Source organism: Gossypium arboreum, chromosome 8 (genome assembly GCF_025698485.1).
Source record: "Gossypium arboreum isolate Shixiya-1 chromosome 8, ASM2569848v2, whole genome shotgun sequence".
Lineage (NCBI taxonomy): Eukaryota > Viridiplantae > Streptophyta > Magnoliopsida > Malvales > Malvaceae > Gossypium > Gossypium arboreum.
In genome coordinates this window covers 135320398-135334146 of record NC_069077.1, presented here as the reverse complement: position 1 = coordinate 135334146, position 13749 = coordinate 135320398, and the positions used below count along the sequence as shown (strand labels likewise).

At 32.4% G+C, this 13749-nt stretch overlaps 2 protein-coding genes across 2 annotated transcripts; both read right to left on the bottom strand.

Moving 5' to 3' along the window:
• Positions 1 to 48: 48 nt before the first annotated feature.
• On the bottom strand, positions 49 to 5603 carry LOC108467491 (E3 ubiquitin-protein ligase SP1-like). Its single transcript, XM_017768117.2, has 11 exons — positions 5061 to 5603; positions 4868 to 4920; positions 3435 to 3559; positions 3253 to 3348; positions 2931 to 3068; positions 2778 to 2843; positions 2116 to 2228; positions 1908 to 2018; positions 1690 to 1733; positions 1505 to 1610; positions 49 to 547 (listed from the first exon to the last, which is right to left on the bottom strand). The coding sequence occupies exons 1-11, from the start codon at positions 5132 to 5134 to the stop codon at positions 445 to 447; spliced, it is 1029 nt and encodes a 342-aa protein (XP_017623606.1). The 5' UTR covers positions 5135 to 5603; the 3' UTR covers positions 49 to 444.
• A 2880-nt stretch (positions 5604 to 8483) lies between these two features.
• Positions 8484 to 11100, bottom strand: LOC108467832 (cyclin-B1-2-like). The gene is made up of 4 exons (XM_017768628.2): positions 10792 to 11100; positions 10373 to 10473; positions 8902 to 8993; positions 8484 to 8775 (listed from the first exon to the last, which is right to left on the bottom strand). The coding sequence occupies exons 1-4, from the start codon at positions 10915 to 10917 to the stop codon at positions 8675 to 8677; spliced, it is 420 nt and encodes a 139-aa protein (XP_017624117.1). The 5' UTR covers positions 10918 to 11100; the 3' UTR covers positions 8484 to 8674.
• Between the last annotated feature and the right edge of the window lie 2649 nt (positions 11101 to 13749).

The window sequence follows — 13749 nt, the reverse complement described above, 5'->3', positions numbered from 1 at the left end:
CACATTACATAAATATATATGTGCAATTGAAAATTAAATATACTCATGTTAAAAAACATACTCTATTCATCCGAGACAACATAGGTTAAAAACATATTTTAAGGTGGTGAACAAATTTATACAAAATAAAAATAAAAGGAAAATAAAAAATAAAAACTGCATCTGTAAATAAATTACAACAATGAAAACATCTATTATTCAAAATAACATTATTTTTTTTAAAAAAAGTAACCTTCAATATTTACAGGATATCAAGCAAGTTATAATAGGGCTTGCAGCAAGTAGGGATTTGCATAATTGGCCAAAAATAAAGATCCTCATCTCCCAGCTGATAACGTTGGCACTTATTTGAGGGGTTCCGATCACAGAACTGAGACTCCCTGTGCAGTCAGGCTGCTTTCCACCAGGGGTCCAAATGAACCCTACATCTCATAACCCGAAACTTCAATGGCAAAAGACTTTTACAACCTGTTCAATACGCCTCCGGCAAAGAGGACAGCTGGTTAAGTGTGAAGCGCAGGTTGTACAGCAGCACATATGGCCACATCTGCATTAATATCATAAGCAATAAGTACTTTGCTAGGAGTCCGACAATTTCGATGCAGTGAGACTTCAAACAAGACTAAAGTTATTCATGAAGACACAACTTCCCAAGCATTCTAGAACAAATTGAAAGAAGGCATGTATACATGTAGATAATACTCTCCGCAGGGCTAGCAATCACCACAGGCATAATGCTTCAGGCTTGAGCTCATAAAAGAGGACAGGGAATTCAAGCAACAGCCAAATATGGAAAATACTAAACCCAAATTCTAAATCAATGCTTGAATGACATATTCTAAGGCCTATGTTAATCAGGCACATGCATATCCAACATATACATTCAATTTTTTCCAAGTTTTTCCATGTATTTGGAGGATCTTTAAATAGCTATATCCCCATACCCACGTCCAGACATACGACAAACATGAGCACTTCAATAAAAAAGAAGAGTCAGAAAATGCAGTCTAAGGCAAATATTAGGTGATTCCATTCACAACCCAAAAAGGAGGGACAGAAAATGACAAGGATATATACATATAATGCTCTTGGATCAACAGCATCAGCATATTTCATACGACAAACAACAATCCTTCATAAGGAAAACCTTAGCATTTATGTGGAATATTGTCGTTACATGGTAATGGTAATGGTGATATATTGCTGTCTACTGGAATATATGCACAACGAGTGAACATCTTATTTGCAACTCACGATATGTAATAGAGGCAATAGAAATTCTATTATATACAGAAGTGACTGATCCAACAGAACTTTATGGATCAGATTAGATATTGATAGAATTTTCAAATGAGACTGATATGAACTAAGCAAAATCATATAAGTACTTAATGGAAATTAATGCATAAACTAGTCAGATGTAAAGCCTTTATTTTCACAGCAAGCAGCATCTTGTTAAAATTTGGATCTGACTACTCAAAAAGGATGCAACTACTGAACTTACTGAATAAAAACGGCATTGTACTCTTGCTCAAGGCATATTACACATATATTTGGCATCATGCGATCTCTCTTGGGTTCTGCTCCGTTTTCAACTTTCAAAGTTGGATCTACAGAAATTACTGTGAGATCCCAAAATCTTACACAGATAAGACCATAACAACAACCATCATTTAGACAGCATATTACCTTCATTATCTGGCCCGGATCTCTTAGCTGCAGCAGCAAGAACCCTGAATGAACAAAGTTTACAATTGAGTTTGTTATTACAGAAAATAACATAAGCAGATGCTTGTAAATACGTGCCTCTCTTAAAAGGGGGATACTACTAAATGTTAATTGCTCTCAATATTCAATTCATACCCTGGTGTTTCTCAACAATTACTACAAGCACTCATCAAGCATACCTTCGCTGCAATTCACGTCGGCGTCTTCTCTCCAAGAAATAAAGGATTGCATGCTTGGTGATTAGGAAGGCGCCAAAGATGGTCAGTCCAAACGAAGCATACTTGTACAATCTAAAAAATTGGACCTGTTACTCTCTTAATTTTTTGAAATAATCACTGAAACTTGAAAATGTGAGAAAAAAAGTCCTAAGTCCTGAATATTTACAACCTAGCCCACTTTCCAAGGTTGGAAATGAGTTGATCAATAGATTTGGGGGACACATAAAACGGTCCTTTATGGGGTTTCTGAATCCGAATTGTTCCAACGTCATCCTTGACAGCCTACCATGTATAGGAGAGGCAAAATGAGATAACCAAAATACAAATTATGAACCCAATAATAGCAGCAACAAACTTCTAGGCAGAGCCAAAACTATGGCCTTGACTAAGTTACCTGGACCAAAGATCAATCTCAAATACTAGATCAAGTTTTGTTTCATGTCCATTAAAAACTATGATCAAACTGCTTCAGCACTGGGCCTTTAATGTTTTAAGATAAGACTTCAGTGTCCAATCACATTGAAACATAACCTTCTACTCATTTAGGACCATATATGCATCAGGATGGACCGCTTTAAAATTATACTTTCCTTAAAAAAAATTTAAAAAAAAAATTGGTTTTCTACCATAATTGCACGCACAAGATACTTCTATACACATATCCAAGAATTCAACTTCAAAACCTTGGTAGGGAGAAAGGCAGAAAGCACCAAGCATATTAACTAGTACAGCATTGCAATTTCCTAATATTTATATATTTTTGTACACTGCAATTTGCATCAATATTCCTGCATCATCAGAAACTCAAGGCAATCATTATCCAAAACCTACCTCACCAACAACAGTCAAGGAAGAACCAATGGGAAGCACACGCTCTATTCTCTTCACTCCAAGCATCTAGAAGCAAAATTGGCCCTCAAATAAGCTTAATTCAACTGAAAGTGTTACAATAAAATGGACAAAAAAAGACATTGGAAGAAATACCTTGAGACCTTGGAGATAGTCTAATGTTCCACGTACAATTGATCGGCCTGAATCTTCAAACACTTCACTTCCAACAGTTAGTGCAAAACCTGCTGCGCTGCGAGCACCAACTACATATGCACGACCCGTCCCATCATCCTATAATTAATAATTTAAAGACAATTTCAGAAAATCAGCTACATTAACAACCTCAATTCTTATGCAACACAAAATAGTTCCTTCAAGTGTGATTTCAAATGACAACCACCTTAGAAACCCAGAAAACATAAACAATTCCAGCATACAACTCAAACTAAAAGGATGAAGAGAAATATGTTCTAACCAGGTACCACGGAACCTCTTTACTCATAGAAAGCATCAAAGCAGAATCTTGTATCCAAGAACCAGCATCATTGTGCTTTAGAAAATGCTGCTCGGCCTAAAGATACATGAACAAGAATTATTACATGCAAGCAGGAAAAAATCCAACATTAATGCTCTTTTAATTTAAGAAAAGAAAGTTACCGTTTCCTCTACTATAACACCTCTTAATCCACTATGTTCACAATTAATTGGGGTCTCAGAACCAACTCTTCCGGAGATTGTAACGATTAAAGGAATCACTTTACTTTCAATATCTAGCAATTGAGCTGAAAGGTGAAAGAAACATGGTATCATCAAGACACGGCGTAGCAAATTCAAATGAAGGAAACTAACCAAATCATCAACGATTAAGTCTGTCACCTAACATTAATTTAATGATGAACATCTTTAGAGCCATAACAAGTGAAAATGCAAATAAAACTCACACCAACAATCAAATACATGTGTCCAACACCCATTTTTCATTAGTTAATGTTTAAGGTGGACAATATCATTTCTATGTTACTTGGAATCGAATGCAAGTGTTGGATATAAGTACTTATCTAACAGGGGTATACTTAATTTTTCCTACGTTTTCCCTAATAGTTGACATAACATAGGAAGTTTTAATTTTGAACAAGGATATGTGCTGAACACAAATACACAAGTACTTCAAAGAAATGAAGAGTTGACATACCATAGGATAATTTCCAATGTTATCCGAAGTTTTTAACATGAAATAATGAAAGTTAAACTGGTACTCAATAAACTTGCTGGCAAATCAATGATCAAGGACAATGAACTTATTGCTACACTCATGAGCACTTGGGATGTTCCAAGGTAACTAATTAGCAAAATAACCAATAAATTCTTAAATGATCAATAAATGCAGAACCAGTTCTCGAACTTGATATGCAATCAATCCTCTCTATAACAGCCCCATTTTTCGACAAAATTTTGGATGTTACAAAGAGGTGGTTGTTATACACCTATAATAGCATTTGAGATTTAGATAATATTTGAATTTTCAAATTTAAAAACTATAATATATTAATAATATTGTTAATTAGTGAGATTCAGATTGCAGTGTATCTTTAATAAAATTTGTAAATGAAATTACATTTATTCAAGATTATTTTCATTTAATAATGTATTATTAATATTTTTATATAAAATTAAAATTTTATTAAAATAATATCTTAACTAAGAAATTCATTTCATTTAAGAATAGAACAACTTTTATCAAAATTTGAGACAAAATGTTATAAAGAACTAACTTATTAAAGAGTAACAATGTTGTTGTTATAGATGAAAAATAAACATAAAAATCGGTTCTACAACAAACTTGATTATAACTTGATTGTTATAATGAAATGATGTTATAGAGAGGGCAGATAGTATTAAGTTGACACAAGTTAGAAAATGGTAAAACTTAAACCAAATCCTAAATTATTTGCCTATTTCTCTCATTTCCTTCAAAAAGTTATAAAAACAACAGAAACCAATACCCAACAGCTATAAATCTCAAAAAATTATGAAGAAATCAAACAAATCACATAAATGATAAAACGCAAAAAGAGAAATTAGCTCCATACCCAATTCCTTAAGCTGATTGACTCGAGTGACCGTCTTGAGAATCTGTGCATCCCTGTTCCACCGTTTTAAGCATGGAATTTCATTAAAACTTTATTTTCTTTTTTTCCCTGAAATTTCTGTCAAGTGCATAGATAAAAAAAAAAAAAACCAGATAAAATCAGTATTACTGATACAGTTAACGGAAAAACTAACCTGCCACTGCTGATTCCAAGAAGATAAAGAGCGGCTGCACTCAAGCAGCAAGTGAGGCCGCCCCACGGAACCATATTAAAGAGAGGGAAACTCAAAACGAAACCCTAATTTTACCATAAATCAGCACCAGATTTTGCCCAAAAAAATTGAAAAAGAAAAAGAAAAGAAAGCCAATCGGATTCCGGATAATGAACGTTTTAAAAACAAACGAAAGTCGAGTGAAACAAGAATATAGAAAAGAAAAGGAAAACGAAAGGAAGAAAGAAAGTAAATCTGAAGGAGAATGGGTGAAGAAAGGGCCAAGACACAAGAAATTAGTAAAGTTAAAAGCTTTTATTTAATTTAATATATTATGGGGATGAGAGAGAAAGAGAGAGGGATAAAATGAAGAAGCAATTAGATGCGAATTGTGGAGGAGACAGACAGGCAACCAACTCAGAGTTTATGGAACGAGGTAAAGAAGCTTATCTTACGCACGCAATCTTCCCTTCCCTCTTTCTTAAACAAAATACAGTTACTACTGTTACTGCAATTATAAATTCTAGAAATAATAATATAAGGTTTTGATTATTTTATTTCCTTAAGTTTAGGTTTCATGGTTTTTTTTAATTTATTGCGGGTTTAAATAGTTTTTTATAGATTTTATCTAAAATTAAAATATCATTGTAATAATATTTATTACTTATAAAATATATTTTAAAATTTTTTCGATATGTTTTATGATTTACTTATTACACAAATTTAATTAATGGCTTAATAATAGTAAAGATATAATGACAATTACATTTAATATAATCTAAATAACCATAAATGGAAAACAAAATCAATCATTGTAATAAAATAATAAACTAACGGACTATCAATCGAATAAATTTAAAAATAATTTATATATAATAAGATTCGATATAAATTCTTAAAGTCTTCAAAACATCCATCAAAAGTTTTCAAAACTAGACTGATGATCAAATCGGTCTGACTATTTGTCAATTCAACCAATTTGATTAAAGAAATTATTAAAAAATTCACAAAAAGAGTTTAAATATTGGTTTAATAATTCCATATTGATTGAAGGCTTAATTGGTCTAAAACAACCATTCGCATTGAAAGAAACTCTCTTTCACCTTCTATTAAACTAAAAATTTTAGATATAATATTTTAAAGATTTTATTTTTGAAATAAAGATTTTATTTTCATTAACATAACTTGGTAAGTTTTTACTAATATACAGATAATTTACTTTGGTTTTATTCAAAGGGTAAATTACACCAATAGTCACCTAAGTTTCATTTTAGTTACTCAATTTTCGAAAAATTACAAAACAGTCCTTTTTGTCGTTTTCCGTCATAGATGTTAAGGTAAAGTGACGTGGCAGGTGACAGAGTCATTGCTGTCAAAAAAACTGTCCAGTTGGCAGGTTACTCTCACTTTAACTACCCTCCTAGTACCATTTTAAAGCTAGAGAAAAAGAAAAAAAAAAGAAGAAGAGGAAAAGAAGAAGAAAAAGAAGAAAAATTGTTATGCCCTGTATGTAGACCCAATGGCCCTCCATTCATTGTATCTCATATTCAACCTCAAGCTCCTCACTCATTTCCTTTCACCCTCTCATATTCAATCTCATTCACTCTTCCCTTCCCGGCGTTAAAAAAAAAAGTCTAAGAAAATTTTTTCTCCAAAATAGTTGGGTTGGGTTGGGAAGCTTATGTATATGCTTAGTTCGGTTGGGAATCAAGATGCTATTGTTGCCTGTGTTGTTGGAATGCTAGGTGATCCCAAAAAAGCCAAAGCAGATTGAGGACTTGGCTCTCTTGATGTGGTTAGACAAATTGTGCAAGAAAAACACAAGGTTGTTCAAGGAGAAGCATGGGAGTTTGTGGGTATACTCCATTTGCTCGATCCTTCAAGGCTTTTAGTGCGAAGACAATTCATTTGGTTCTAAATCTTGGTGTCAATATCAAGGTGATCACTAGTTATGAATTAGCCATTGGCAAAGAAACTGGTTACAGGCTTGATGGTTCCCATGAGCACAAATATGAGATTGTAATGAATTACAGCAAATGACTTTGTGGCATGACTAGAAATGGTGTGAATGATGCACCTGCGCTTAAGAAGGCAAGCATTGGAATTGTAGTGGATGATGCAACTGGTAGAGCAAATGGGTTCGACGGGTCAGATACTAGGTTTGAAAAATGGGTTCGACGATTGTAGAAAGGGACGGCGCAAGCCATAAAGAGAATGGTTAAGTGAGACGATGAAAATGAGCAGCCATAGAAATGAAAAAGGTTGAAGATGAAGAGAGGTGGAGGAGTTGTTTGTTTTTTTAGGAGAGTATATAGCAGCACTGCTGGAGTTCAAAGACATTAAGATCTGTTTTGAAGGTGACGTTTTGTGGAAGTTCCCGGCCGAAAAAGATGGTGAGAGGAGATGAGTGAAAATTGCAGTTTGGTTAGATGGAAGGATGGAGATAGGAACCTTTATACCAACAGTCATCACCAACGTGGCAAGTTAACTTGCCACATCAGCTGATTAACTTGCCACGTCAGCATCCTGTTAACAACCTAACGGAAACTGTTAATCAGTGATTATTCTGTCATTTTTTTATAACGTTAGTAACTGTTTTGTAACTTTTCAAAAGTTGAATGACTAAAATAAAACCTAGGTGACTGTTTTGCCAGCCACATCAAAGTTGGATGACTGTTAGTGTAATTTACCCTTATTTAAAATATAATGAAATCAAATTAGGTATCACAAAGTTAACTTCCATCTATCCATATTAGTATAGTTGGTCGGGTCTTAAACTTAAACCAAAATAAATTTACGGGTTAGTTTTTCATTTAGGAATAAAATATTTATATTATAAAATTACAATTCAATTCGTTTCCAGCAATTATGATTTTTTGTCATGTATATCAATCCAAATCGAATGTATTTAATTATAATTTTGATCAAAACCAAACTATATTTTAAAAAGTCAAATTAGAACATTATATTTCCAATTCCAATTTTCTTAGTCTTTCTTTGGCATTGTCATTGTAGCAATGTTAAACAAGTAAATATTCCTTCATTGTTCACTCGAAAACTCAATCAATATATCAATCCAAATAAAAAGATAGCAACAACTTTTCAAAGAACAGCTCAAAACCATTTGAACCAAATTTTTAAATATATAATTTAATTTAATTTAATTAAAATTGAACCGGCAATCAAACCAATCAGATTGGTTAGACCACCAATCAATCCAAACTCTATAATGGTTTGGTTTGGTTCCTTTTTTTTGGCTTTTAGATAATTTGCTTTCTAACAATAGGCAAAAGGTACTAAAAGGAATCTACTTCCAATCAAGAATGCGTATAAAAGAGCAAGAGCCTTGTGGCTTTGGGTGAGTTTTCAAACAGTGACATAACTCCACCCATAAACATCTCCAGCTTTAGTATTGGCCTTGGTATTGGATTAAATAGTTGTCAAAGCAGTTGGTTTTCAAGAAGTTCAACCCAACACAATAAAAAAAGCTGATGTGCATTATACAAAGGCCAGAACGGCTAAATTCATTAAGGGAAAATAAAAAGTTCAGCAGTGACTTCCTTCATGGGACAACACTGAAGTAGTCAATGAAAATCTCACATAAAACTAGGCCAGACTGGTCCCTTGGAGAGGCCGAGACGAACTTCCATGCTGTGGTGCAAGTCCAATGGCCGAACAGTCTCCGAATCTCGAGGATCTGCAACAAACAACATTAATTTTAAATTTCAGATAACCCGCAAAATAAACATTACCATGGGATGAATATGTGCAATAGTCACAAGGAAAAGAGAGCTTATTTTGATTTTAGTATGTATTATTATACCATTTAGATAATCCTCAAAGCCAAAATCATCTAAAGTTCCTGTCACCGCTTCCAACCCTAGCATCGAAGATGGTAGCAATGGCCTCTGAAACCTGCATAATTTTCAAAGAATATAAATAAAAGATGTTATTCAGCAGTGAATTCTAAATCTGATAATTGCCACTAAAGATGTCATACACTATATACATCTTGGTAGTCTTTGTTCACTATAGGGATAATTAGGCTTTTCTAATCTGTCTGGTCCAAATCCATGCCCTCTCTAAAACCAGTAAGGGAAATTTTTAATTACCATTTAGATATATGCATGTCCCCTAACATAAAAGAGACGCTAACACAACACAACACAAATGAGTCAAATCTATATAACATGGATCATTAATGCGTCCAGATCAAAATTTTTATAAATATATAACACCTTAAACATGATTATAACATGGAAAATAGATACAAACACTAAGTAAAATAACCAAAAAAATAAAGTACTCCCGTATGAGCAGAGTTTTTGAGATTTCTTCCTATTTCAAATAGATGCACAGATCTTTAAGAATAAAAACCATAATACTAGCACATTTTATACACACCATGGTGGAAAGAAAAATCTTCATAAAAGAACTTCCCAACAATCTACAATCATTAATAATGAAAAAAAAATGATAAGGCCAACCCGATTCTTAATTTGGACATGACAAGAAGATGAGTGCTTCCATATAAGCCTTCTCTTCCAGAAATGACTTTTCTTCATCATTTGGATTCATTTGTTATATTATTGAATAAGTCTCTTCATTTGTGCCTAAAAAGTACCAAAAACCTACCCTTTAGAAGTTCTTAAGAGATTCAAGAAAATCCTTGAAATAGAAGGGATTCAAGGTGTGCAAGACCCTTGGCCAACTAAAATTTGGGAAGAAGCCTTAGAGGATACAACGTTGCTACCTAAGCCTAGAAAAGACAGGGATTCTAAAAGTTATACATGGAATAAAGCATAAATATATATATATCAATTTAGTGGATTGAGTACTTTGACAAGGGCACGAAGTGAGCATGCAGGTGCTGAAAGAAAGGGTAGAAACTCTATATTGTTCTGTTAGCTCTACTTTCCCTATTCTTTTACTTTATTTACAGGCCATATACTTGCATGAATTGTTTATATTTTTCATCAAGTACTTAATTTCTAGATATTTTTCACTTGGATGAGAATTTCACTTCAATTTTTGTAAGAACCATTCATCCCCCTCTTGGTTTTCTTCACCACTTGGAGATAAAAATAATGTATTCGAATTCTTTATTCTAAACCTCTTCTAAACTCTATTCTCCATGTTTATGCCATTAAGAAACTGACAGGGCTCATATAATTATGTCATCAGGGAAGATGAAACTCTAATTATGCAGACAAGTCTAAAGCAATTTGTTGAACTTCAACAGCTTAAAATTGGGATTAAAAGAGCAGTAATTTGGCATAAAGATAGAAACATACCGCGAGAGAATTTGCCTATCGAGATCCATTTTGAGTGGCATTGCTGTCCCATAAGTATTGGCCAGAACTTTCCTCTTCATCTCTTCCTGCGTTTTCTTTGCCTACAAGAAAAAAAAAAAAAAAAACACATATAACTAAATAGTATTCCATTCCCAATACTACCTCAAAACCTAATTAAAAATCTTTAAAAAAAATAAGTAGCTATTTTTAACTTCATAAGAACCATCTAGCAACAAAAACCCTAAAACCACTTTTTTTTTTTTCAAAAATATAATGCGGTCGATCAACTATGCTCAGGCGTGCGTTTGAGATCTGAGTAATGAACGCAACAAGATGAAACACACACACAAATAAACAAACAAAATAATAATATTAAGTCTCGTATATTTTCTAGGGAAACAAACGGTTGTAGGGATTACTGATTCGTAAGCAGATTGGAGAGGGTGAGATCCGACGAGGTCGCTCTTAACGCCGTGGAGACCGAATCGCAGGGCGTCGTTCTGGACTCCTCCAATTTCGTGCTGAATCGTCTTTGGTGCCTCCATTTTCCTCTTCTTTTTTTCCTTTTTGAATATAGTCTCTTCTTGTTAAATTTTTTCTTTCGGGATTTTTTTATAATGTCGCAGGAGGGTTATATCTTTGCGAGCAAGAAAAGGAGGTGATATAGGGAAAAGCTTGCATACGATGTCGTATTCAATAGTGCAAGTGCCAGCAATCCAGTTCCTCAAAACCTGCCAAACTACATATGGGTCTCGGTTTATATTGTTGTTGGGCTGCAATACGGACTTAGCTTATTGAAGTACTGAAATTTAAAGTAAATTATAATTGGGGAAAAAAGTAATTAGCTTGGTAAACCCTAAATTCGAGAATTAGACATAATTTGCTGAACCAAACAATTGAATCAGATTTTTAATATATATTTTTTATTTTTATAAATTTTTAATGATTTATTTAATCGAATTGAATAGATTTATTGAAACAATAAATCAGCATTCTGATAGTTCAATCACCGATTCGATTCTAAAAACTTTAATTTGTAATCGACGAAAAAAATAAAAAGAAAAAAAAACACATAATAGAGTAGGGACCAGCTGAACGAGAAGTCCATATTGGTTGTCATTTTTGCCCAATTTTAATTTTTCTTATAACTTGTTCGTCTTCTTGTATCGATTTTATCATTTCCATATCATGCATTAGAGTTTCAATACATATAAGAGTTAGGATGATGTTCTAATTCAGCTTTGATTTTCCCTCTATGATGTTACTCTAGTTCTTCTCTCCATTCATTAATCTGGAATTACGAATACTTATTCTCCCCAATGGAGTAGAATTAATCAAATAAGATAAAATAGAATACGACCTTTTACAAGTTAGAACTATATTGTTAGCCTAATCATTTGCATAACTACACATCTAAAGCTACCCATTTTTCTTCTCTTTATGGTTAAGGAAGATATTCCGGTTCTAAGAAAGAGATTCCACTTGCTCTCTATTCCTTCGTCTATTCAAATACTTTGGTCCCTATCTAATATCTATTCAAATACATAATAACTTCCATGATATTCTATTCTTTATAAAACGCACTAAAGACTAGTTTACCATTAAGGTTAAAAAATGAGGTAAAAAAGAGCTTTTGAAAATTTGATAGTATTTATCATTAAAATCAAAAGGTGCTTTAGAAGATAAAATTATAATTTTAGACATAATGTTATAAAATATAATATTTAACGGGGTATAAAAAGGTAATTTTATTGAAAAGCACTTTTAGCTTGGGTTAAAATCTCAATTTAAGAGCCCTATGTGATGTTTTAATAGTTAAGGGTGTTCATTACCTTAAGTGTAGCTTGGGTCTAAATCGCACTAGTTGCATTTATTGTTTAGGCTTTACTCTATTATTGTAATTCATAAAAAAAATATCAATTTAAAATCAATGTTTTATTTGAAAAGCTGCTTATTTATTAAAATTTTTCATTTGAAATTAAAATTTTGAAGAATACTTTTCAACCGTAACAATAAACAAAGCCTAAATATGAAGTCCAGCAACTAAAAATTTTACGTAAATGCGAGGATGGTATAAAAATATCTCATTTCCATGTTGTTTAGATCATCGACTAGTGACCATTACTAGATCTGATCAGATTAAGACTGAAAATTGAATTGTGATAGAGAAGGGTCCTCCAAACCAGACCACTTCTGTGAGATCACAATTAACAAATTTGTGGTCCATTGCCAACAAGTGAGAGTCACATTGATGGATTTCTTGACTAATTCTTCCCTAACCAGATGCAGTTATGATACATATTTTGTGGACAACAATCTTCAACCTTTAATCATTTTTCGAACTTTTTTTTTGACTAAAACAGTTTTCTAACTTTTAATTTTAATTTTTTTATATAAATATATTTATAAGTAACACTTTTGCTTTTAACTTATTAGTTGTTTTAGTATATTGATGTAAGCCTGATTATGGATTAAGTTCTTCGTCCAGATCTGAATGTTTGTTTGAAAAGTTAGAAGATTTAAACAAAAATATAGGTTTGAATAAAAATAAAATTCATTTTCTAAACAAGTTGGGCCTCAGGCAAATTTTTTTTGGTCCGGGCTGGCCTGAATCACATGGCTATATATATATATATATATTATATTTTCAATGTAATAGAAACATTTATTTTAATATTTTTAGTGTATTTAATATGTTATATTTTTAAATTTTGTTTTTATATAAAAGTAATATTAAAAATTATATTACAATCGGGTTGGATCAAACTCGAATTTAGCATTTTTAATATAGACTGATTTGTATAAAATTTTAGATCCAAATTTTTAGTTGGATTTGAATATAGAAAACAAACCTAAAATTTTACATCAGTTCAACCCGACATATAATCAAATTTATCTTATTGTTTATGTAGGGTGAAAACAAATTATATTAAAATAAAGCTTGTTTTTAAATTTTGGTTGAGACTTAACTATGGAATTCTTTTATCAAAATATGTAATTCATATGTTATGTAATAGTTGCAGCTTTTTAATAATGGCAAAATCCAGCTTTAAGTCATATGTTCTTATCATCACTCTTGAAGCACTCCATCCCCAAAACTTATTTCATTAGTTTTAGAGCAAGGTCAACTCGTTTCGCTTCCAATGATCAATGAGTCGCTTCGTATGCTCCTCTACTCAGCGACTTTTCTTTTTCTTTTTTTTTTTTATCAAAAAGACCTAAAAAGGCCGAGAGTCAATTAATAGCATCATGAATTACGTACTCGTGAATTTCTTTAGGGGTAATTCACGTCAAAATCCCAAGAACAATTGTTATTTAAAACAAAATTGCAAATGAAATCGGCTATTTTATTACAACTTCTAGGAGCCCACGTCACG

Bases quoted from the DNA above. Each gene is read 5' to 3' on its own strand.
- LOC108467491 (XM_017768117.2), bottom strand. From the start codon at position 5,134: ATGGTTCCGTGGGGCGGCCTCACTTGCTGCTTGAGTGCAGCCGCTCTT. The intron at 4,921-5,060 runs GTTAGTTTTTCC...ACGGTGGAACAG, and splicing joins CTTGGAATCAGCAGTGGCAG to GGATGCACAGATTCTCAAGA. The intron at 1,611-1,689 runs GTAATATGCTGT...TAATTTCTGTAG, and splicing joins ATCCGGGCCAGATAATGAAG to ATCCAACTTTGAAAGTTGAA.
- LOC108467832 (XM_017768628.2), bottom strand. From the start codon at position 10,917: ATGGAGGCACCAAAGACGATTCAGCACGAAATTGGAGGAGTCCAGAAC. The intron at 10,474-10,791 runs GTAATCCCTACA...TTTTTCTTGTAG, and splicing joins TCCAATCTGCTTACGAATCA to GCAAAGAAAACGCAGGAAGA. The intron at 8,994-10,372 runs GTATGTTTCTAT...AAAATTATGCAG, and splicing joins GATAGGCAAATTCTCTCGCG to GTTTCAGAGGCCATTGCTAC.